Consider the following 23,447-nt stretch of genomic DNA (forward strand, 5'->3'; position numbering starts at 1 on the left):
AATAATATTAAGATGCTTGGCTGTCTTTTGAATCTTGGTTTTCCTTGCATTATATTATAAAATAGACACTGGAGGGGGAGAGAAAGGAATAGCAAAAAGCATCAACAACAAATGTATTTGGTACTATCACTGTAAATTATTATAAAATTGTAACAAAGAAAAAATAAGTCACAACCAACTTGCTATACATTAAACAAGTTCTTAAATATATACAAACATGCGTAAATAGTGTCAGATACAAACTAAACATTACACTGAGAGTTTAAAGCCTTTTGCACTATCATGTACTTCTGACAATTTCAATTTAAGAATCTAAGACTAAAATATAGAGTGTGTTACATATAGGGAAATATATGCTAAAAGTTTTCATTGCTGTTGTTGTTGTTAAGTACCATCAAGTCAGTTCCAACCCATAGCAACCATGTATAGAGAGTTTCCAAGGAGCTGCTGGTGACCTTGAACTGCCAACCTTGTGGCTCAAACTGACTTTGCAGTAGAGCACATTAGCCCACAGAACTACACCAGGACACCATAAAAGTTTTAGTTAACTTAAATGTCATTCATTAACATGTGAAGATGCTATTTTATAACGAATTACTATCCTAGAAGACATTAAAATAATGTCAATGAGAATAAAAAAAAAAGACAATGGAAAAAAAATTCTAGGCAGGAAGTACTTGAAATAATTTTGTATAATACATGTGATTTTATTATTTATCATAAAGAAGAAAGTTGTACTCCTTGTAGTATCTGAAATAATTTTGTATAACACATATGACCTTATGTATTATTTCTCCATAAAGAAGGAGGTTGTAGCTCTATAGGTCTTTCATTATTGGACCATTTTTTAGTATTTGTTTTGTAGAATAGAAGTTATGTAGGGTTGAAATAAAAAAACTAAACAAAAAACTTTCATAATGGCAATGACTCAGTACCTAGGATGGAGCAAATCTGTGTCTTGGATGGCTGAGTTAGTTCTTCATCAGTATTTTATGAGGTCTGCATTGTACTCTACTTCTAACAAAGACAATATGTCCCTGAAGCTACTAGGAGAATGTTCATCCTTACATGAAGTTCTTGAGAAAAAACATTTGATAAAGAAGTCGTTCTCAAAGTATACAAATATGACATTTTCACAGGTTTATGCCAATACCTTCCCAGAAGGAACTTAAAGCCAAATTTGGATCTTTATCTGAGTAGAATCAGATTTGTCAACACTTAAACTCCTTGTTAATCAAATGTGGCCAGCAGATGAGTAGCATGAATGTTGGATGGAAGCTTGTAGAGAGGCAGGATCTCAGGCTTCCTCAGACCCATGGAGTCTGCATGGACATATAAACAGGCAGCCAGGTGATTTGAATGCACATACATTTAAGAAGCACTGCTCCTGGCTTCCCTGCAAGCTTCACTAAAGAAAGAAGTCCTACAACAAGAAAAAAGGAAAACAAACTGAAAATCAAACTCCGCTTAGCTCTACCTGAGTCACAGGGAAATCTAACTGTTGCCACGCCCCCAAAACTGAAGTGATACAAGGGTTGTTGTTGTTGTTGTTAAGTGCCGTCGAGTCGGTTCCGACCCATAGCGACCCTGTACAGGGTTTCCGAGGGTGTAAATCTTTACGGGAGTAGAAAGCCTCATCTTTCTCCCACGGAGCAGCTGGCAGTTTCGAACCGCTGACCTTAAGGTTCGCAGCCCGATTCGTAACCACTACGCTTAGGTATAGATAATCACAATTTATTGGAAGCAGAATCCTAGGAGCAGAAGTCCTGTGCTGGGTCGTAATTGATGACCTGGTAGAAGTTCAGTCTGGACAAGCTTGAGAGTTAAAAACTACAAAGGGGTGTGGACTCAGTCTTAGGACCCCTACACTTTCTTGAATTTTACCTCTAGAAGTCCCATCATGTTCTCACTGTGAACCACGAAGAAAAATCTCCTTGTGGTTCTGGAAGTTGTGGGGGAAAATAACTGTTTGGAAATATATCCAGAGATTTCTATTCTTAACAAGTTCTTAACTTGAGGGAAACTATTTTACCAGAGCTCTGGTAGCATAGTGGTTACAAGTGGAGCTGCCAACCTCAAGGTCAGCAGTTAGAAACTACCAGCAGTTCTGCGGAAGAAAGAGGAGGCGTTCTGCTCCCATAAAGATTTACAGCCACAGAAACCCTGTGCAGGGTCACTATGAATCGGAACTGTCTCCATGGTACTTTACCACCACAAATGACCTGTTGTTGTTAAGTGCTGTCCAGTTGTTATGAGTCATAGTGACCCTGTATAGGGTTTCTGAGGAGCGAGTGGTGAGCTTGAATCACCAGCCTTGCAGTTCCAACTGACTTTGCAGTCCAGCACATTAACCCACAGCATCACACCAGGATTCAGAGATTTTGGAATGATCAGATTGATCATTTAAAATAACTATGATTAATATAGGGAGCCCTGGTTATGAGTTATGAGTTATGCTGCTAACTGTAAGGTTAGCAGTTCGAGTCCACCAGCTGCTCCTCAGAAGAAAGATGAAGCTTTCTGCTCCCATAAAGGTTTACAGCCTTGTAAACCCTACACAGGGTTGCTATGAGTCTGAATCAATTTGATGGCACATAATAGCTACCACACCATGATTAATATGCTGAAAAGCTCTAATGATCAAGTGGATAACATGCAAGAATAAATTAGTAATGCAAGCTAGGAAATGACAATTCAAAGAAATAATTAAAAGGCAATGCTAGTAATCAAATGCTAGGAGTAAAAATGGTAGAAATGCATAATATCTTTGATAGACTCATAAGTAGATTGGATATGGTGGAGGAAAAGAATCAATAAGCTTGAAGATATGTCAATAGAAACACCACAAACAAAGAAAAAAAGTAATAAAAAACAAAAAATCAAACAGAACAGAATATCCAAGAACGGTGGAATCCTGACAAAAGATATGGCATATATATATAATGGTTAATACCAGAAGGAGAAGAGATAGAAGAACAGGAGAAATATTTGAATTATTTTGGCTGAAAAGTTCCAAAATTAGTAGTAGACCATAGATTAAACCATAGATTCAGGAATCTATAAAACACCTAACTGAAAAAAAAAAAAAAAAAAAAGGTAAAATGCAAATAAAGAAATAATCGGCACCTAGGCATATCATATTCAAACTGCAGAGAGTCAGAGGAAAGAAGACAGTGTGGGGAGCTATAGAAGAAACAATCAGAAAATTTCAAAACTGTAGTATAATCTTCCTATAGAGGAAGAAAGACAGGAATTATATCAGACTGTTCTTACAAGTAAGAAGAGAATGGAGTGAAATATTTTAAATGTTCAAAGATAAAAAATCCCACCAACCAAGAATCTATATCTAGTAACAATTTTCTTCAATGTGAAAGAGAAATAAAATCTTTCCCAGACAAGAAAAAAAGGTGTGTGTGTGGGGGGGAGGAGTTTTGAAAATTCCATCCTGGGACTCTCAGGGATTTGAGATGGCCTTTGACAAACTGTTATTTATTTCACCCTTTGCTATTGGCAATTACTGGAAAATCCATTTTTGCAAAGATCCTCCTATCTTTTGGCTCCATACTGATGAGATTTTGACAACAGCCTATTTCTGATATTTTCAAAATATGAAATCTTTATTTTTATACATTTCTGTTTGGATGTACTGCTAATCAAACCATATATAAAAGTTACATATTGAAAGAGGAGAAATAAATGATAGGTCACTTTCACACTGAGTGCTTTATCCAGAGAACTAAAACAAAGAGAAATGAAGTCTTGTAGGAGTGATTGCTTAAATTAGATTTGGCATTTTAACTATAATACTAAAAAGAAGTTCTAATCATTTATCAGAGAGGGAATTTATTTTTATAATTACTTAGCTTTTTAAAAAGTTGCTGCTTTATTGTTTTCTTTATCATAAGTAGCAGCAACAGCAGCAACTAAAGGCTGTGGTTGGAATCAACTCCTACCTTTATATCCTGTGGGTTGATATCAGGATTCGTTTGACATCGTAGCGGTCCCAGAGTTTGAATATGAAAAATATAGAGGAGAAATTCACCCCGGGCAGAGAATGGCCAACCCACTTCCAGAAGAGTGTCACTGATGGTACTTGGTCCAATATTGTGAAGCTGCAAGCAATTAACACAACATGTGATGGTACAGCACAACTCAGGAAGAGGAATCAAACTCAGTATACTTTGTACGTTTTAAATAGCATGTATTATTGGTTTCAAATCCTCTGGAGTATGACTGTGGAAAAATCACAAAATAAAGTCAATATAGGAGAGAGCAATGTGAGTATAATGGGACGGTGCTGGGAGAAGGCTCTTCATTCTGTGAAGCTCTAAGTGCCAAGACCACAAACCATGTCTGATAACACTGAAGTTTACCTTCCATTATATTAAGTTAATTCTACTGCTAGAAATGTAAATGCTTCCCAAACTTGGTTATTCTTTCTTTACATTTGAATGCCTCCTCTTCTTTCCTGACTACTGACTTGTCAATTGCAAACACATGTGATGCACTCTCTCTCCCCTTCTCTCCACCTCCCACCCCCAAAAAAACTTTCAAGTGCCAAGGAAGGGCTGTGCTCACCACAGTTCACTTCAAGTGCTTGCTTCAAAGCGGGTCTCCTTCTTTTTAAATCAGCAAATTGCAAGGAAGGAAAGGCCACAACTCATAGAGATTAATATTTTTAATGCATGAAGCCCAAACTCAAAGGACACTAAGCAGTGAAAAAACAATATGTTTAATTTATTGTCATTTAAAAATTTTGTTCAAAGTTAACAGGGACCTTTTCTTCCCCCATGATAATCAGTAAAACAATTTACTATTGATTCTATTTATTGAGATGGCCCATTTAGTTTACATTATCAAAGGAGAATGATATCTATTGATACAGTACAGTGAAATTTGAGATTAGTATATAAGAAATAAGTGATCATTATTTTTGGCACTATTGATAAAGACCCTAAAATTTTAAGATCCATTTATGCTAAGATTAGAAGCAGGCTTCCCTGAGAATGAATGGTTTTGAGTATGTTTGCAAATGCTAAAGTTTCATTACCATTCTTATAATAGAAGTTAGCATGCAAAAACTTTAACACATTATATCATGGCATTTCTTTCTAGTGAAGCACTTTGATGTGAGTGTCCATAGGAATTGTGTTATCCTTTTGCTATCAAAAGAGCTTTGATTCAGCATTGGATAGGGCTTTCATTCTGAGCAGCTGGCTGGGCAAATGACAGAAGTTCTCACGCTGATCCTACCCAGGATTTGACACTCTTTTCCCCATAAGTAAACAGTGTTCAAATGTCTTTATAGTTGACCTTAGAGAATGCTAGTCATATCCCTTGTAGCTGAAGAATACAAGCAATAATCAAAATTACTAGCAGGGTCAGTATCACGAGTGACAACAAAAAAAGAGAAGCCATTCACCAAGAAGGAGCCCACAAATAGAATATGTCTTGTAATATAATTTCATCAAAATTCCATTCTTAGTCCCTTAAAAATGAATAGCAATGATTAAGCTCTGCTGATAGCATTGACTTTATTAAACGTTGTAGTCATCATGAAACTGACTCTTCATGTCTATCTGTTGGTTCCGAAATGTAAAACGTTAAAACATTTCAGATGATGTGCCAATAAATCTTTTCCCCATTCACAATTTAAGACTGAAGAAGGACAAGATCATCAGGGTAATTTTTACTAAACAATTGACTATTTCTAATCTCAGAATAAATTATGCATTTCTAATGTGGGTTATGTGAATGAAAAATAAAAATTTTATGTATATGCAAATCCACCTATCTTATAAATTATATTTTTGGTATAATAGTAAATAATAATTCATAGATTCTTCTCTATCTAGTTCCTTCTAGTTGGTGAATTCTATTTAAGAGATGGATGGGTAGAATTTGTTAAATTTAATGATGGCTTATGTAAAGGATGCTTCAGGATACTTGAAATGTAGAAAGGCATGAAATAGAGTCTAGGATCAGTCATTTTCGTGCTTAAATTGTCCTAGCATTAAGAAGAGAGGAAATAAGGAATATTTTTGAGAAGAAAATAATAAGATGTCATGGTTCTCACCACTGAGCATCAAGGAGCCCTATCTGTGGTTGTGTAACAAGATACCCAACACTGCCTATTGAAATATGGTATTATACCAGTGCACATTTATAAAGTATATAACGCTCAGATCTTGGATTGGTGGGTTTAAAATATTAAACAGAGTTTAATAATAAAGAGGATAAAAATAAACCCCTAAAGCAACTTTAGCATAGACAACAACTACCTCATAAATGTGTTCCACCAAAGGTCCAACTTCTTCTTCTTTGTGGGGCTCCTCTTCTGGTTCCCAGTTATGAATGGGAAGAACAATCTGAGGCGGGTGGGATACACTGAAACATGGAATTGTTGATTGTTAAATTTGATGATGGCTCAAGTAAAGGGTGTTTCGGTAGCATACACTATATCAACAGCCTGTATGGGAAAAAATATTAAGGTGAAGTTCAGCAAAATCCCTACAAGTGAAGAATCTGACATCAGCTATATTGCTGTAGTCAAATGCCATTAAGTCAATTCTGATTCACAATGACTATGTAAAGGGTTTCCAAGGAGCAGCTGGTGGGTTTGACCAGCCAACTTTGCAGTTAGCAGTCCAGTGCTTATCCTACAGCTCCACACTTAATTACTGAAGTGAATTCTTTTACACCTCTTGGATACTAAGGGTAGAGAAGGAAGAGTTTTTCAGTTGAGAAAAAATGCCTTGAAAGATCATAGAATTTAAATGGCAGTCCTGGTGTGGCGCTGTAGGATAAACATTAGACCATAAGGTCAGTTTGAACTGCAAAAGTGGCAATTCAAACTCACCAGCTGCTCTCTTAGGAAACCTTCTACAGGGTTGCTATGAGTTGGAACTGACTCAATGGCTTTTAATAACAACTTAAGTATATATAAGTAGACCTAGTAGCACTGTAGTATAAATACTGGACTGCTAACTACAAGGTCAGTGGCTCCAATCCATCAACAGCTTTGTGGGAGAAAGATAAGGCTGTTTGCTCCTATAAAGATTTACAGTCTTAGAAACTGTATTTGGGTCTATGACTTGGAATATACTCAATGGTGGTGGGTTTGGTTTTGAAAACACACACACAGAGTGGGGAGGAGAGAGAGAGAAAAAATGCAAACGGAGGCACAATGGTTAAGTGCTTGGGTGATAACCTAAAAGTCAGTGGTTTGAACTCACTGGCGGCTCTGCAGGGGGAAAGAAAGATCTGACTTATCTATGCCCATAAAGACTTCAGCCAAGGAAATCTATGGGGCAGTACTATTCTGTCATAATAGGGTCACTATTAGTTGGAATTGACTATCAAAATGGCACACAACAAAGAAAAAAAAAATGTATATATATATCGATTCAACCCACCAAACCCACTGCCAGTGAGTTGATTCCGATTTATCACAACCCTGTATAGGATTTCTGAGGCTATAAATCTTTATGGGAGCAGAAAGCCCCAACTATTTCCTGAAGAGTGGTGGGTGGATTTCAACTGCTGACCTTGCGGTTAGCAGTCCAGTGCATATATATATGCTATTGTTGTTAAGTGCTGCTGAGTTGGTTCCGACTCACAGTGACCCTGTATAGGGTTTCTGAGGAGTGGCTAGTGGGTTTGAACTACAATCTTGTGGTTAGCATTCTAGTGCTTATCTTACAACGCCACACTAGGTGGATATATATGTCTTCATATATTTTATATGTATATATATCTTGTGTAAGTCAGTGAATGTGTGTATGTGTGTACACAGATTTATAATCGGTGTTATTAACCATATCAAGAAATAATAGGTTTCTGTGTGGTATTTTAAATATCCAGCAGTGAAGAAATTGTTTCTAGCTAAAGATTTCAGAGTAGAAACATGACTGCTTGTATATTTCTCCCTCCTGTATCCGATTTTTGGAGTGCTGTGGCTTTGTAGGATAAGCACTGGACTGCTAACCGCACGGACTGAAGTTCAAACCCATCAGACACTCATTGGAAACCCTACACAAGGTTACTTTGAATAGGAACCAAATCGAGGAACCTAATAGCAAAAGATTTGATTTATTGTTTTGTTATGTGTGCTGTAGAGTCATTTCTGATTCTTAGCAACTTTGTAGTCATTGTCATGAATGAAGCCATTTTCCTCCTGGGGTCAGGTCCAGAGCTACAACAGAATAAAGAACAATGGCGTTCTAGAGCTGTCTATAGATTATGTAAGTGAGAGAGAGCGATCTAAATTGTATACTCCATGTCAATATGTGAAGTCCTGGTGTGGAGCTCAGGATTGACACTGGACTGCAAACCACAAGTTCAGAGTTCAAATCCACCAATTGTTCCTTGGAACTGACTCAATGGCGCTGAACAGTAACAACATGTAAGTATGATATTTACTTGATGTGTGTGTAATTTTAACAGTAACTTACACAAAGAAAGTGAATAAAATGAACAAAATAGAGTATGTTGTATTGTTCCATATTAAAAATTGAAACCAAACTAGGTGGTCTTTTAAATTTTTTTTAAAAAGATACTTCTGAAAAGAATACTGTCTAACAGGTTTTAGGTTAAAAAAAAAATGTTGAAAAATTCTAGACCGTTAGCTAAAGGTAACTTGAATAAAAACATCTTTTTTGGAATCAATGTCTCCGATGCCCTTTTAAGGGTAATGAATATTGACTGTCATAGACCACCAAAAGAATGAACAAATCAGTCTTAGAAAAAATACTACCAGAATGAATGTTCCCTAGGTGAGGATGGTAAGGCTTTGACTAGCATACTTTGGATGCGTCATCAGGAAAGACCAAGCACTAGACAAGGACATTGTCATCATTGTTAAGTGTTGCCAAGTCGGTTCTGACTCATAGTGACACCGTATAGAGGTTCCAAGGCTGTAAATCTTTATGGGGGCAGAAAGCCTCATCTTTCTCCCACATAGCAGCTTGTGGACTTGAATCGCTGACCTTGTGGTTGGAAGTCCAGTGTTTATTCTATACAGCTATCATGTTGCCAGACAAGGACATTATGTTTGGTAAAGAAGAGGGTCAGCAAATGTGAGGAAAACCCTCAGTGGTACAATGGCTACAACAGTCTGTAATATATCAGTGATCATAAGATGGTTCAGGACCGAGCAACATTTTGTTTTGTTATAATAAGGTCCTTGATTCAATGTTAACTAACCACAACAGGAACTAATACAGACTCTAGCCACTTTGAACGTTACCTCTTTTTCTTCTTTCTGGATAGATTCATTCTAAAGCAGTGTGGGGACTCCTGGTAAGGCGCTGCAGGAACAGCACTGGACTGCAAGCCACAAGGTTGGTGGTTCAAACTCACCAGCTGCTCTTTGGGAACCCTATACAGGGTCTCTTTTTGAGTCAGAATGGACTCAACAGTACTTTTCAACAACAACAAAGCAGTGTGGAGCTGTAGGATAAGAACTGAACTGCAAGGTTGGTAGTTCAATTTCACCAGCCATTCCTTGGAAACCCTCTACAGGGTCACTATGAGTCAGAACCGACTCAACAGCACTTAACAGCAACAACACCAATGAAGCAGAAAGCAAAATTTCTTGGAATAAATTCTGACTCAGGGCAAGTAATTTAATTTATGTATGTCTCTATTTTTTCATCTGGAAAATTATGATAAACTCTTTGGGTTATATACCACAAATGATTGGAAAATATCTCAAATGTTTTGGGCCAAAGTTAATTTAGTTGCCTTGTTTTCCAAGGGTAGGTGGATTCTGTACATTTTTGAAACTGACAACCACAAAAATTTGCTAAATTGTAAAGTTCAGAGCATAGCTTTTCTGGGCTGATAGCTAAAAATTCTCTATTCTTATATTGATTCATCATTATACCCTGGGTCCTTTTCTTATTTGATTGGATTAAATTCTATTTAGATCCAACATAGGGAACTTAGTATGGAAGACAGTGTAGAAGACAACAGGTTACTTTCACCAAAGGAAAGCTTGGAGCTTGGGCCTCCATTCCTACAAGGTCTCCATGACCTATCACCCAGAGTACTGCTTTACTTTCAAACTGGCAGCAGACAGTAAAGCCCATGCTTTGATATTAACATCTACTGTGAGACTCTAGGAAAACCTTAAAAATGGTTCTATCAGCATAGGAAACAAATACAGAAAAGAAGCGAACAAATTTTTCTCTCCTGTTTTTTTGTTAATGCCATCTATTCTGTAGAACAGGTCATAAACCCTCTAGGACCACAGAATCCTAACTTTCTAGACTTTGACAGGAGCTATGCAGATAATTGAAGTCCTGGTGTGGCACCGTGGGTTAATGCGCCAGACTGCAAAGCCATTTGAACTGCAAGGTTGGTGGTTCAAGCTCACCAGCTGCTCCTCGGAAATCCTATACAGGATCACTATGGGTCAGAACTGACTTGACCACACTTCACAACAAGGAGCTCTGGTAGTGTAGTGGTTACGAATAGGGCTGCTAACCTCAAGGTCAGCAGTTTGAAACTACCAGTGGTTTTGTGGGAGAAAAATAAGGGTTTATACTCCCGTAAAGATTTACAGACTCAGAAACCCTATACAGGGTCACTATTGGTTGAAAGCAACTTGACAACACTTAACAACAACAACAACAACATGCAGATAATCAGACTCCTGTTTTGGTGCTGTCGGATCAGCACTGGACTGCATACCACAAGGTTCACAGTTCAAACCCACCAGCTACTCCTCAGAAACGCTATACAAGGTTGCTATGAATCAGACCCACTCAATGCCCCTTAACAGAAACAACAAGAATACTGATAATTTGGTCCAGTTCGTACACGAAAGGGAAACTGGTGTCCAGAGTAATGTTTGTTTCAGGTGAAGCCTAGATGTCAAATTTCCTACGTACCATTCCCTCTATTTACAATATATAGTTGGGTCCACAGAGATCCCATATGTCACCAGGTTGTCGTTGTTAAGTGCCATTGAGTCTGTTCATATCATAGCCACCCTATATATCTTTGTAGTAGCAGAAAGCCTCATCTTTCTCCTGCAGAGTGGCTGGTGGACTCGAACCACCAACCTTGTGGTTTGCAGTCCAGTGTTTATTCTGCAGAGCCACTTAACTCCCTATGTCACCATAGAAGTCACATATATTAATCTGTGGACCTATGTTGTTGTTAGTCAAGAGGTCCTAATATTACCTCTTTAGATAATGACTAAGAAACACTGAAAAAATTAATGCCTTTAAATTATGGTGCTGGCAGAAATATTAAATATACCATGGACTGCCAGAAGAACGAACAAATCTTGGGAGAAATACAACCGAATGTTCCTTAGAGAGAGTAAAGAGAATTGCATTAATCCCTTAGCTGCTCTGGACTGAGTTATTTCTTATCCAGTGAAAATGTTTTCCACCTTCAAATTTAGTTTGAAATTAAGAAACACTTTCCATTTATGTTTGGCTGGCAAAATTAAAACTGGCTACCTAGAAAGGAGGGAAGTTTTTATTTACATTAGCTGTGTTTTTTTTTTCAATATACAAAAAAATAAAGTAATAAAGAATAATGCTTGTGTTTTATTCTATGAATTTTAAAATATAGTATTTTTTTCTCACCAAGAGATATGGGAGAATTAAATTGTGAATCAATAAATCTGAACATGTAGAAACACCAAATAACTGTATATCAGATAAGTGATTTCTTAAATTTAACTCATTTAATCAACTCATGAGTTAAAGAAGAAACCACAAAATGAGAAAGTATTTTGAAATTATTTTTAAAATGTCAAGATATCGACATTTTGATATTTTGCTAAAGCAGTTTTTAGAGATAAATTTACAGCACTAATCACTTTTATGGACCACTGGTGTGGCACTGTAAGATCAGCACTGGACTGCTAACCACAAGGTTGGCAGTTCAAAGCCACCAGCTGCTCCTCAGAAACCCTAGACAGGGTCATTATGAATCAGAACCCCCCAGAAGGCACTTACCAACAATGACAATAACTTATATAAGGAATCCTTGTGATGCAGATAAACCATGGGGCTGTTAACTAAAAAGTCAGTGGTTCCAACCCAGCAGTCACTCCATAGGAGAAAGGTGAGGCACTCTGCTAACATAAAGATTTGCAGCCTCTAAAACCCTATGGAGCAGTTGAACTCTGTCCTCTAGGGTCACTGTGACTTGGAATTTTCTCAGTGGAAGTATGTGGGTTAAAGCTTATCTAATCAAGGATCTAATTTCCATGTAGAATAACTAGAAAACTAAGGAAAAGTCAGACCCAAAATAAGCAAAAGGGAGGCAATAATAAAGATAAAATCATAAATAAGTATACTATCACACAAAACAAAAAATAGAGGGGAAAAAAAATCAGTGAAACTAAAAATTGTTTTTTTTGGAAAGACCAATAAGTCTGATGAAACTCTAGTCAGACTGACCATGAAAGAGAGAGAGAAGACACAAATCACTAATATCTAGGATGAACAATTGGAGGTCCTATGAACATTAAAAGCATAATATAATCAATGTAATGCCAATATACCTAACAACTTAGATGTCATAGACAAATTCCTTGCACGACAAACTACCAAAACTCACTGAAGAAGAAGAGATACCCTGACTAGCCTTGTATCTAAGAATGAAGTTGAATGCATAGTTATTCATAGTTACAAGTCTTCCTAAAAAGAAAACTCTAGATCCAGACAGATCCACTAACCATTTCTAGCAAATATTCAACGAAGAAACCATACCAGATATACACAATCTCTTCCATGAAATAGAGCAGGCTGGAAGGAATGCTCCAAACTCATTTTCTGAGGCTAGAATTCATTCCTCTGATGTCTATGCCATGAGGGTAAATCTAAGCATCATCAACAAAATTTTAGTAAGTTGAATTCCACAATAAAAAGGATAATCATCACAATTAATTATGCTTTTTCCCCAGAATGTAAGTTTGGTTTAATATTCAAAGACGAATCATCTAAATAGATACAGAAAAACCATTTGACAAAATCAAACAGACATTCATGTTAAAGTTTCTCTTGGAAACTTGAAATAAAAGGTGAGATCCCTAGTTTGATAAAGGTTGTCTACAAAGAATTCTGCAGCTAACATCAAAACTAATGATAAAAGACTCCTTTCACCCTAAGATTGGGAACAAGGAAAGAATGCTCACTTTCATCACGTCTGTCCAATCTTTCACTGGTGGTCCTAGTCTATACAACAAGGGAGAAAAATAAATAAAGGCATATAGACTGAAAAAGGCGAAATAAAATTGTATTTATTCACAAACAGCATGATTTTGTAGACAATCCAAAGGGATCAACCATCACAACAAAAAAGCTACTAGAATTTAAGCAAGATCCCAGGACACATTACTGAATTTCAAAATCCATAAATTATTGCAACAGAGCAGAATCTTGAAATAGGCCCTCACATATGAAAAGCTGATCTTTGAGAAAATATTTCAATGGGTTAAAAAGGTATTTTCAACAAATGGCACCAGAACAACTGGATATTTATATAAAAATAAAATGAACTTAGACCCTGACCTTACACCAGATACAAAATTTAACTCAAAATTAATCATGGACCTCAATGTAAAACTTAGAACTGTAAAACTTCTAGAAGTAAACTTAGGAGAAAATCTTTGTGGCCTGGGAAGCCAAAGATTTCTTAAGATATCCAGATCACAAACCACAAGCAATTAATAAATTAGACTTTGCAAAATTAAAAACTTTTGTTTTCTGAACAACGGTATTAAGAAATTATAAAGCAAGCCCATGGAGTACGAGAAGATATTTGGAAGACTCATATCTGACACATGATTTATATGCAAAATATATATAGAACTCTGAGACAACTCAATAAGTAAACATTATTAAACAGTATTAAATGGGCAAAAGCTCTGAAGTGATACTTCACCAATATTGTGAAAATATTTTGAGCCTCATTATAATGAAGAGATAGTAACAAAGATATACTAAAGGAAAATAAGTACTGTAATGATGCTAAACATCATTAATCATCTGTTGTTGATAAATGCCGTGGAGTCAGTTCTGACTCACAACAATCCTGTATAGGGTTTTTAAGGAGCTGCTGGTGGGTTTGAACCACACTTTGTGGTTAGTAAGTCCAGTGCTTATCCTACATTGTCACAATTGAAAATTAAAACAATAGTGACATGTTTTTACACAGTTGTTAGATTGGTTAAGCATAAATAAACAAATATCACCTGCTGGTAAGGATGCAGAGAAAACAGAACTCATATCATGCTGGTGGGTATACAAAATGGACATGGTACAGTCACTCTGGGAAACAGTTTGGCAATTTCTGCCATACACACAGTTCCGATACAACTCAGTTCTTCCCTTTGTGAAAACAAATGGCCCATATGCAAATGCTTATAGTAGCTTATTCTTAGTAGCCCCAAACTGGAAACCACCCAACATCCAGTAGCTGGTGAATGGATGAACAATCAATGGCACATCTAACAATGAAATATTTTCAACACTGAAAGGACACACACAGTTTATACACATAAGAACATGGATGTGTTTCGAATGCATTATGCTAAATGAAAGAATCCAGACTCAAAAGGCTACATTCTGTATGATTTCATTTACATGACATTCTGAAAAAGGTGAAACTATAGAGACAGCAAACAGATCAGTGGATGCTGGGCCTCTGGGGCAGGGGAAGAGTTAATTATAAACAAGCAAGGAATGAACTATTTAGTATGAAGAAAGTATCAATAAATGTTGGGTATTATTGTTTATTAATCCATTATTGTTCATTATGGTTTGATTACTTATAGGATAAGCACTGGACTGCTAACTTCAAGGTTGGTAGTTCAAATCTACCAGCCACTCATTGGAAACACTATTTAGGGTTTCTATGAGTTGGAATCAACTCTACAACACTTAACAACAACAACAATAATCCACTAGGTGGTATTGGTGTGCAGGATAAGCATTGGACTACTAACCACAAGGTCAGCAGCTAAAACTCACCAGTCTCTACTCGGAAACCTTCTACAGGGTCATTATGAGTCGGGACTGATTCGATGGCACTTACTGACTACAACAATCCACTAGGGAACATCCCAGTGGTGTCAGGATTGCACAGGAAGGCCCTAGAATCACATTAGTAGTAGTAAGAGTGCCCAGGATGGCACTGGTTTAATGTCACTCTGGTACTACCCATCACTCAGACCGATGGACAAGACAGAGAGCCAGGATTCCAGGAGGCTCAGTGATGACAAATCCGTCAAAAGGCCCAAAACACAAAGTATAATGGTAAAATAAATGAAGCCCATACTTGTGCAAGATAAGAACTATACACAGTCTATTTCTGATCCCCACCCCAGCCCACACAATTCCTGGAACAGATTTTTCAGTTGGTTGCTATTCCAAGCTTTTTCCTTTACCACTTTTCTCCTGTCTTTCTATGAATCGCTTATTTGCACCTTCATCAAACAGGACAAAAGTCAAAAGATATTAAATATAGATTCCATCAACTCTTAATTCTAAAAGTTAGCAATTTATTAAACTCAAGATGTGGTACCAAAACCAAAACTCACTGCTCTCAAGTTGATTCTAACTCACAGTGACCTTACAGGCCACACTAGAACTACTTATGGAAGCCAACTGGCTCATCTTTCTCTGTCGGAGCAGCTGGTAGATTGGAAGTGACTGATCTTTTGGTTGGCAGATTTGTGGTTTAATCATGGAGACACCAGATTGCCTCAGATATGATACTCAACCCTCCACTGTAGTCAAGTTGATTCCTACTCATCGTGACCCAATGGGATGGAGCAGAACTATAGACTTAATCTTTATGGAAGCAGCCTAGCCTCATCTTTCTTCAGAGTTGATGAAAAGTCAAACAGTTGACCTTTCAGATTCATCATTTCCCCATCATTTAACCTACTGTGGCCCCAAAGCTCCTTTAGATGTTTTAGAGTGAAGCTAAATTATGCCAAAATGTCTTCTCAACTTTTTTTATGGTTTGATTATTTAAATGTCAGTTATAGGGTAAAGCCATCTCTTCTTTTGATACCATTCAATTAAGGAGCCCTGGTGGTGCAAAGTTGGCAGTTCAAATCTCCCAGCTGCTCCATGGCAGAAAGATGAGACTTTCTGCTCCCATAAAGATTTACAGCCCCGGGAACCCTATAATGGGGTCACCATGAGTTGGAATCAACTTGATGGTAGTTAGTGGGTTCCAGTGAATTATTGTCCAGGACTTAGTCTGTTTTTCAATGGAAATAATGATTCTAATTGTTATGGACTGAATTATGTTCCCCAAAATATGTGTTGTAAATCCTATTCATAAGGTTGTTATGAATAGGAATGATTTGATGGCACTTAGCACCACCACCAACAACAAGAAGCCTGGTGTTATGATACCATTTGTAAACAGACTGTCTTAATGCAGTAGGATTAATGTATGTGTATCTGGAATCAATCTCTTTTAAGATATGTTGTTGTTGTTGTGAAGTGCCATTGAGTAGGTTCTGACTCATAGTGACCCTGTGTAGGGTTTCTGAGGAGTAGCTGGTGAGTTTGAACTACAGACCTTATGGGTCAAACTGACCTTGTGTTCCAGTGCTTTATCCCACAAGTGATTAAACAAGCAAACAAAGCAGAGAGAGGGGGAGAAGGTGACAAATCCCATAAAGATAGTGCAGGAGCCAAAGCTAAAAGAGACAAGAACTTTCTTCCAGAGTCGACAAAGTCTTCCTCTAGAGCTGACTCTGAATATAGACTTTTTGTCTCCTTAACGGTGAGAAAACAAATTTCGTTTGTCAAAGCCACTCATTTATGGTATTCCTGTTAGAACATCATTAGATAACTAAGACACTGGTGATGAATAAAAAAGAAGGGTAGCTTATAATCAAAGTGAACTGTGGTCTCTAACACATTAGGCAAGTTCCATACGGATTTAACAGTATTTCAGCATACATCTTTATGATTATACAACTACAATGTCTTGTTTATTACTTACCCCCTTATTTCTACTTGAGCTACAGCAGTGATGTTGATTTGCAGGCTCACAAAATTGCTATTTGGATTGTCCTTGTTGGAACTACAACACAAAAACATGACTTAACTTTATTTTCTATAATGTGTTACCACAATATATGATCATAAAGAACATTCTCTGTATCCAAACGCAACACACATTACCAACCTGATCATTCAGAAAAAGAAAAAATGATGGTAAAATGGAAAGCTAAAATCCTTAATGACAATAGATAACTTGAGAAATTTAACATGTTTTGTTTTGTTCTAATGGCTAAACCAAAAAGGCATTGAACTGGATTCATTTTCCAGCTTATACCTTGAACAAATCTCTAAACATCTCTGTGCATCGTGTTCATTGCTCATCAAATGGGAAAGCACAGTACAGTCAACTCCTGATTTTCCATGCTAATAAAGAGGAAAACGGGCATGAAAATTTCAGAACAGCACATAATCTAGGAAGCATTTGCTTTTGGCTTTGGAATACATCAGACCATACACTGGTCTGGCAGCAAAATTATCTTCCTTATGGTTTATTTCTTAAGTTAATATTAAAATAGGCATACTGTATGCCCACTTGTTAACTAGGACAAGGGTAGGGAGTGAATCAGAAGCATGGTCAACAGAAAGAAGTGACAAGACCTAAGGAAGAGGGATAGTCCACACATCCTTAGGTCACAATTAGGAGATGATATAATTGTTTCAAGAGTCTCAAGATGGATTGTTGTTACATACCATCGACTCGGTACCAATACTGACTCATAGCAACCCTATGTACAATAGAAAGAAACATTGCCTGGTCATGCTCCAAACTTACAATCGTTGCTGTGTTTGAGACCATTGCTGCTGCCACTGTGCCAAACCATCTTGATGGGGGTCTTCCTCTTTTTCTCTGACTCTCCACATTACCAAACATGATATACCTCTCCAGGGACTGGTGCCTCTCGATACTATGTCTGAAGTTTGGCCATCCTGGTTGTATATTATTCTGGCTATACTTATTTCAACACAGACCTGTTTGTTCTTTTGGCAGTCCATGATACTTTTAATATTCCCCTCTAACAACATAACTCAAATGCATCAATTCTTCTACTCTATGGTCTTACTTATTCACTGTTCAACTTTCACATGTGCATGAGGTAATTGAAACCACCATGGCTTGGGTCAGCCACATCTTAGTCCTCAAGCTGACAATTTTGCTCTTCAACACTTTGAAAGAAATCTTGTGGAAAAGATTTGCCTAATGCAATAAATCTTTTGATTTCTTGATTGCTGTTTCCATGAATGTTGAGGTTGATATGAGCAAAATGAAGTTTGACAACTTGAATCTTTACTCCATTTTTATGAATGTTGCTTATTGGTCCAGTGGTGAGGATTTTTGTTTTCTTCACATTGAGATACAACTCATACCAACTGCTGTGGTCTTTGATATTCATCAGTAAGTATTTTAAGTCTTCTTTGCTTTCAGCAAGCAAGGTTGTATCATCTGCATATCACAAGGTTGTTAAGGAGTCTTCCTCAAATTCTGATGCCATGTTTTTCTTCATATAATCCAGTTTCTTGAATTATTTACTCAGCATACAGACTGAATAAGGATGGTGAATGAATACAACCCTGGCGCACACCTTTCCTAATTTTAAACAATTCTGTATACCATTGTTCTATTCAAACAACTGCCTCTTGGTCTATGTACAGGTTCCTCACAAGCACAATTAAGTGTTCATTATCTGCAATGTTGTCCATAGCTTGTCATTATCCACACAATCCAAAGCCTTTGCATAATCAATAAAGCATGGATAAACATCTTTCTGGTATTCTCTGCTTTCAGCCAAGATCCATTGGATATCAGCAATGATATCTCTCATTCCACGTCCTCTTCTGAAACTGGCTTGAACCTCTGGAAGCTCTTTGTCAGTATACGGTTGCAGTCATTGTGTATTATCTTTAGCAACACTTTACTTAAGTGTTATATTAATGATGTTGTCCGATGATTTCCACATTCCATTGGGCTACCTCTCTTTGGAATGGAACACAAATATGGATCTCTTCCAATCAGTTGGCCAGGTAGTTTTCTTCCAAATTTCTTGGCATAGATGAATGAGTGCCTCCAGTGCTACATCAGTTTGTTGAAATATTTCAATTTATATTCCATCACTTCCAGGTGCCTTGTTCTTTGCCAATGCCTTCAATGCACGTTGGGTTTCTTTCTTCTGGATCATTGGCTCTTGATCATATACTATCTCTTGAAATAGTTGAACATCAACCATTTCTTTTTGGAACAGTGACTCTGTGTATTACTTCCATCTTCTTTTGATGCTTTCTGCATCATTCAGTAATTTGCCCATAGAATCCTTCAATACTGTAAGTCGAGGCTTGAATTTTTTCTTCAGTTCCCTCAGCTTGAGAAATGCTGAGTGTGTTCTTCCATTTTGGTTTTCTAACTTCAGGTCTTTGAACATTCCTGGCATAGTAAACCATGCGATTTTAAGATTCAAAATGGCCAATACTAGTCCATTTCAGCTTAGTAATGTCTAGGATATTGATGTTTCCAATTTTCCTAGATTCATACTTTGTACATTCCATGTTCTGATTATTCATGGATACTCACAGCTGTTTCTCTTCATTTTGAGTTGTGCCCCATCACCAAATGAAGGTCCTGCGGGCTTTTCCCCCACAGGTTTTACTCCATTCGCATCATCACAGTCAACTCTACTTTGAGGAGGCAGCTCTTCCCCAGTCATATTTTGAGTCCCTTCCAACCTAAGGGTCTCATCTTCTGGCACTATATCTGACAGTTTTCTTGTGCTTTTCATCATGTTTCAATGTTCAATATTCTGGTGCTGACAGTATTCCACTGCTATTCATAAGGTTTTCAGTGACTAAATATTCAGAAGTAGTCTGTCTCACCTTCTAGTCTGGCTTCATCTGGAAGCTCAGCGGAAATCTGTCCACCATGGGTGGCCCTGCTGGTATTTAACATACTTGTGGCATAGCTTTCAGAATCACAGCAACACGTAAGCCACAACCAAATGACAGACAAGTGGTGGCTCAAGGTAGAAGGTGTGTGCTTAACAATATTACTTTGAACATTGGCAAAATAAATGTGGTATTTTTTTTTTCTTGCAAGTGAATGTAATTAGGTGTGAAATTTAACTTCTTCTTTAAAATGCAGGTGCTAAGCAGTCAGTGTTGTTGGAGAAATAAAATATGTCTCAGAAAAGACTCAAGCACTAACTGAGATTTGGATGTGGCTTCTATTTGCATTTAATATACTATTGTTATTTAATTAAAGTCATTTTAATATCCCAAAAGATTAGGCAACTTTTAGCAAATGTAGACAGGTCTACACCACAAGGGTAGCAGGCCATATTTATATACAGGCTCATTAAGAAGAGAAAGAATGCCTCTCTTTCTTCATCATCTAGTCAAACATTGATTCAATGGATAATGGTAATAGGTACGCTCTGACTAGCTTTTGAAACCTTCCAAACGTGGGAGCTGGAAAGGATATGGTAACATTCTGCTTTCAAAGGAGGAGGAGACAGAATTGTTCCCACAACGCTTTTTAAAAGTCCTGGTCGATTGTATATACTGATAAGGCAACTGTCACTACAAAACACATAAAAGATATAAACAGGCAAATGTCAGGTTCATTTCCTGTAATGGGGTATCACCAGTAAGCTTGTGATGGAGCCTAGAAGGGCGTTTTCACCAAAGTTTGAGTCCCAATTTCCAAACTACTTTATTACTATCACATCTGGGGAGGATCAGTTAACTAAAGAGTTTTTTTTTTTTTTTTTTTAAAGGCAAGATTTTGAATTACTAACCACAAAGAAATCACTAAGTAATTCTACTTCTTTCAGACTTTGTGGTTTCAAATACATTATGGACAACTCTTTAGTTTGGAAACTTAAGTATAATTGTTCCACAGATTAACCAGACTTTGTTCTATTTCTAGTTCACCACTGCTTAGCAGCAGTGGAAATTAGAATTAAGAAAAGAAAAACATTTCATTTATCACACATTTCTACTGTATTTTGCTTCTAAGTTGCTCAAATAAGATGATTTTCGTTATTCCAACATCTTGAAAATGTTAATAGATGTCAAACACTGAAATAATCTTTGAAGATGAGTATACCGTGGGGTTTACAGAGGTGGCTTCTGAAATTGAGCAAAAGCAATGGTAGACTTGGAGTCTAAACCTTATGGTTGGCTTATCAGAATCATCCTTCTGCCACACAACCTTGCCATTACAGTTCCTAATCATACCAGTAATGTTGGCAAGATCGCCTGGTAAGAAAAGAACCAGACTAGATACATAACTTAGTTGCTTCCTTGACCTCTTTCTTGGAAGGAAACCTCCCTCATCAAAACCACAGCTACATTCAAACAAGCAATCCATCACAGTGGTGGATGCTGGGCTATTAATATCATCTATGTTTGTTCTATATAAAGGAATGATGAGTTTCCTCTTTACAACTATATTCTATGTCATATAGCAAGGATAAATATGTTTTTCACTTTATGGCTCCAATGGTATTTTCTTTTTCCTTATTATTCTATTTTTTTTTTTTTTTTAACATTCCCTATAAACTTTCTGTGGACTTTGGAATGTTGTCAAAGATAACAGTGTTCAGTTCACTATTTCTGAAGAAGCAACTTCAAGGATGCTCACAAAGATCTAATTGTCCAAGGGGATTGCAATCTGAGACCTTCTCTACACCGTGAGGAAAATGTTTACATGCCACAGAGAACAAGGGCATGAAGAGATCATTTAATGCAAATATTTAGTAACACAAACTAGTTTTAAGTTTCTTAATTTATAAAGTGCATCACTCCTGGGTTCTATTTTAGAAATTAGCATTAAATGTAGATAATGGTGGTAAACATATGTCCTTAAGAGTTTAGACTTCAGAGCATTTGGTTTAATTTGTTGGTTTACACTCATTTAAACTGAAGGCAAACTACTCATTTAAATACTTGTTTACATCTTTGGAATCTGCCAACAAAGCATACGGATAAATGTTGACCTCTTTTAGAATATTCTCAAGTACTTTTACCACGATAACATAGGTTTTTAAATTTGATACTTCACATATGTTCCTGTTGCAGCTCCAGCTCGTTCAAGATTTCTACATTTTTTAATCTTTCAGGATAACATCATAATACTCATGAATTTCACAGCAACAAGGACGGAATATAATCAATCACAAAACATTCTTTCAGATAAAAGGGAATTGTCCATCAAATTCAGTATTTAATTCCCAAGTTTATTATTTATATAATTATCTACAGGACAAATTTGGAGAACACATTCTGAACATCATCTAACCTCCTTTGATTCTAATTGAATAAACTACTAGTTGTATCTATGTTCTTATCTGTAACAACTATGGCAATCAAGGGAAAGGTGGTAGTGGTGGTAGTTATGTGCCGTGCAGTTGGTTCTAACTCATAGCGACCCTGTACAGGGTTTCCGAGGCTGTAAATGTTTATGGGAGCATAAAGCCTCATCTTTCTCCTGTGGTAGTTTTGAACTGCTGACCTTGTGGCTCGCAGCCCAATTCATAACCACTACACTACCAGAACTCCTTAAGGGAATGAAGGAAATATAAATGAATTTACAATGCAACTTTGTACCAGGCTTTCTGAATAAAGGCTGTGCATTTTATGAAAGATGTAGCTTTCCGCAAGTGACGCACTGCTCCATGCCACTGCAGGTTCATTGTGACAGACAATAATGGTGAGAAATAAAGACTTCAAAGCCACTGTTGGGAGTGACAGCAGTTCGTCTCTATAGAATGTTTTCCTTTCCCCTCTGAAAACTTAGAAATATAAGGAGATGATTTTCAAAATGAAAATATTTAGGACTTCCTGAACCTACATGACATATATACTTGTATAGGTACAAATAAGTGATTTAATAAGCTTGTGGTAAAATGAAGGAAGATTATAGAATTCATGCTACCTACATCTTATCATAAATTGGGATGAAATAAAACTCTTCTGAGATTCAGCAAAGAAAAATTAAGTTAAATTCAAGAAAGAATTGATAAAGGTCAGAAAAGGAAAGGACATCTAAGGTAAGTGAGCAAAGTTTCCTTCTTAGAAACACCACACAAAGTTTTGGGGGAGAGGCTGTTGTGACACAGGTTGTAGATGTTTAGGCATTTTTAGTCCTTCCTAGGAAGTTTACAAAATCTGCTACATTCCTATGGAATAAATATATATTCCATAGGAATGTAACATATATATATCCAAAGTATGAGACACGAAGCTTAGCCATCCTGGCCTCCAAGGAGCACTCTTGCTACACTTCTTCCAAAACAGATCTATTGGTTCTTTTGGCAGTCCATGGCACTTTTAGTATTTTCCTCCAATACCACAACTCAAAGGCATCAATTCTTCTACGATCCTCCTTATTCACTGTCCAGC

General features: G+C 36.9%; 1 protein-coding gene across 1 annotated transcript in view; it reads right to left on the minus strand.

Annotated features, from left to right (window-relative positions):
- Window positions 1-23,447, minus strand: part of ITGA8 (integrin, alpha 8) — a 296,933-nt gene that overhangs the window by 62,539 nt on the left and 210,947 nt on the right. The window contains exons 23-25 of the mRNA XM_006872605.1: window positions 16,996-17,076; window positions 6,282-6,387; window positions 3,954-4,112 (exon numbers count right to left, since the gene is read on the minus strand). Coding sequence (XP_006872667.1) covers window positions 3,954-4,112; window positions 6,282-6,387; window positions 16,996-17,076 — 346 coding nt within the window. The remainder of the gene's footprint in view (window positions 1-3,953; window positions 4,113-6,281; window positions 6,388-16,995; window positions 17,077-23,447) is intronic.

Source organism: Chrysochloris asiatica, unplaced genomic scaffold, assembly GCF_000296735.1.
Source record: "Chrysochloris asiatica unplaced genomic scaffold, ChrAsi1.0 scaffold00206, whole genome shotgun sequence".
Classification (NCBI taxonomy): Eukaryota; Metazoa; Chordata; class Mammalia; order Afrosoricida; family Chrysochloridae; genus Chrysochloris; species Chrysochloris asiatica.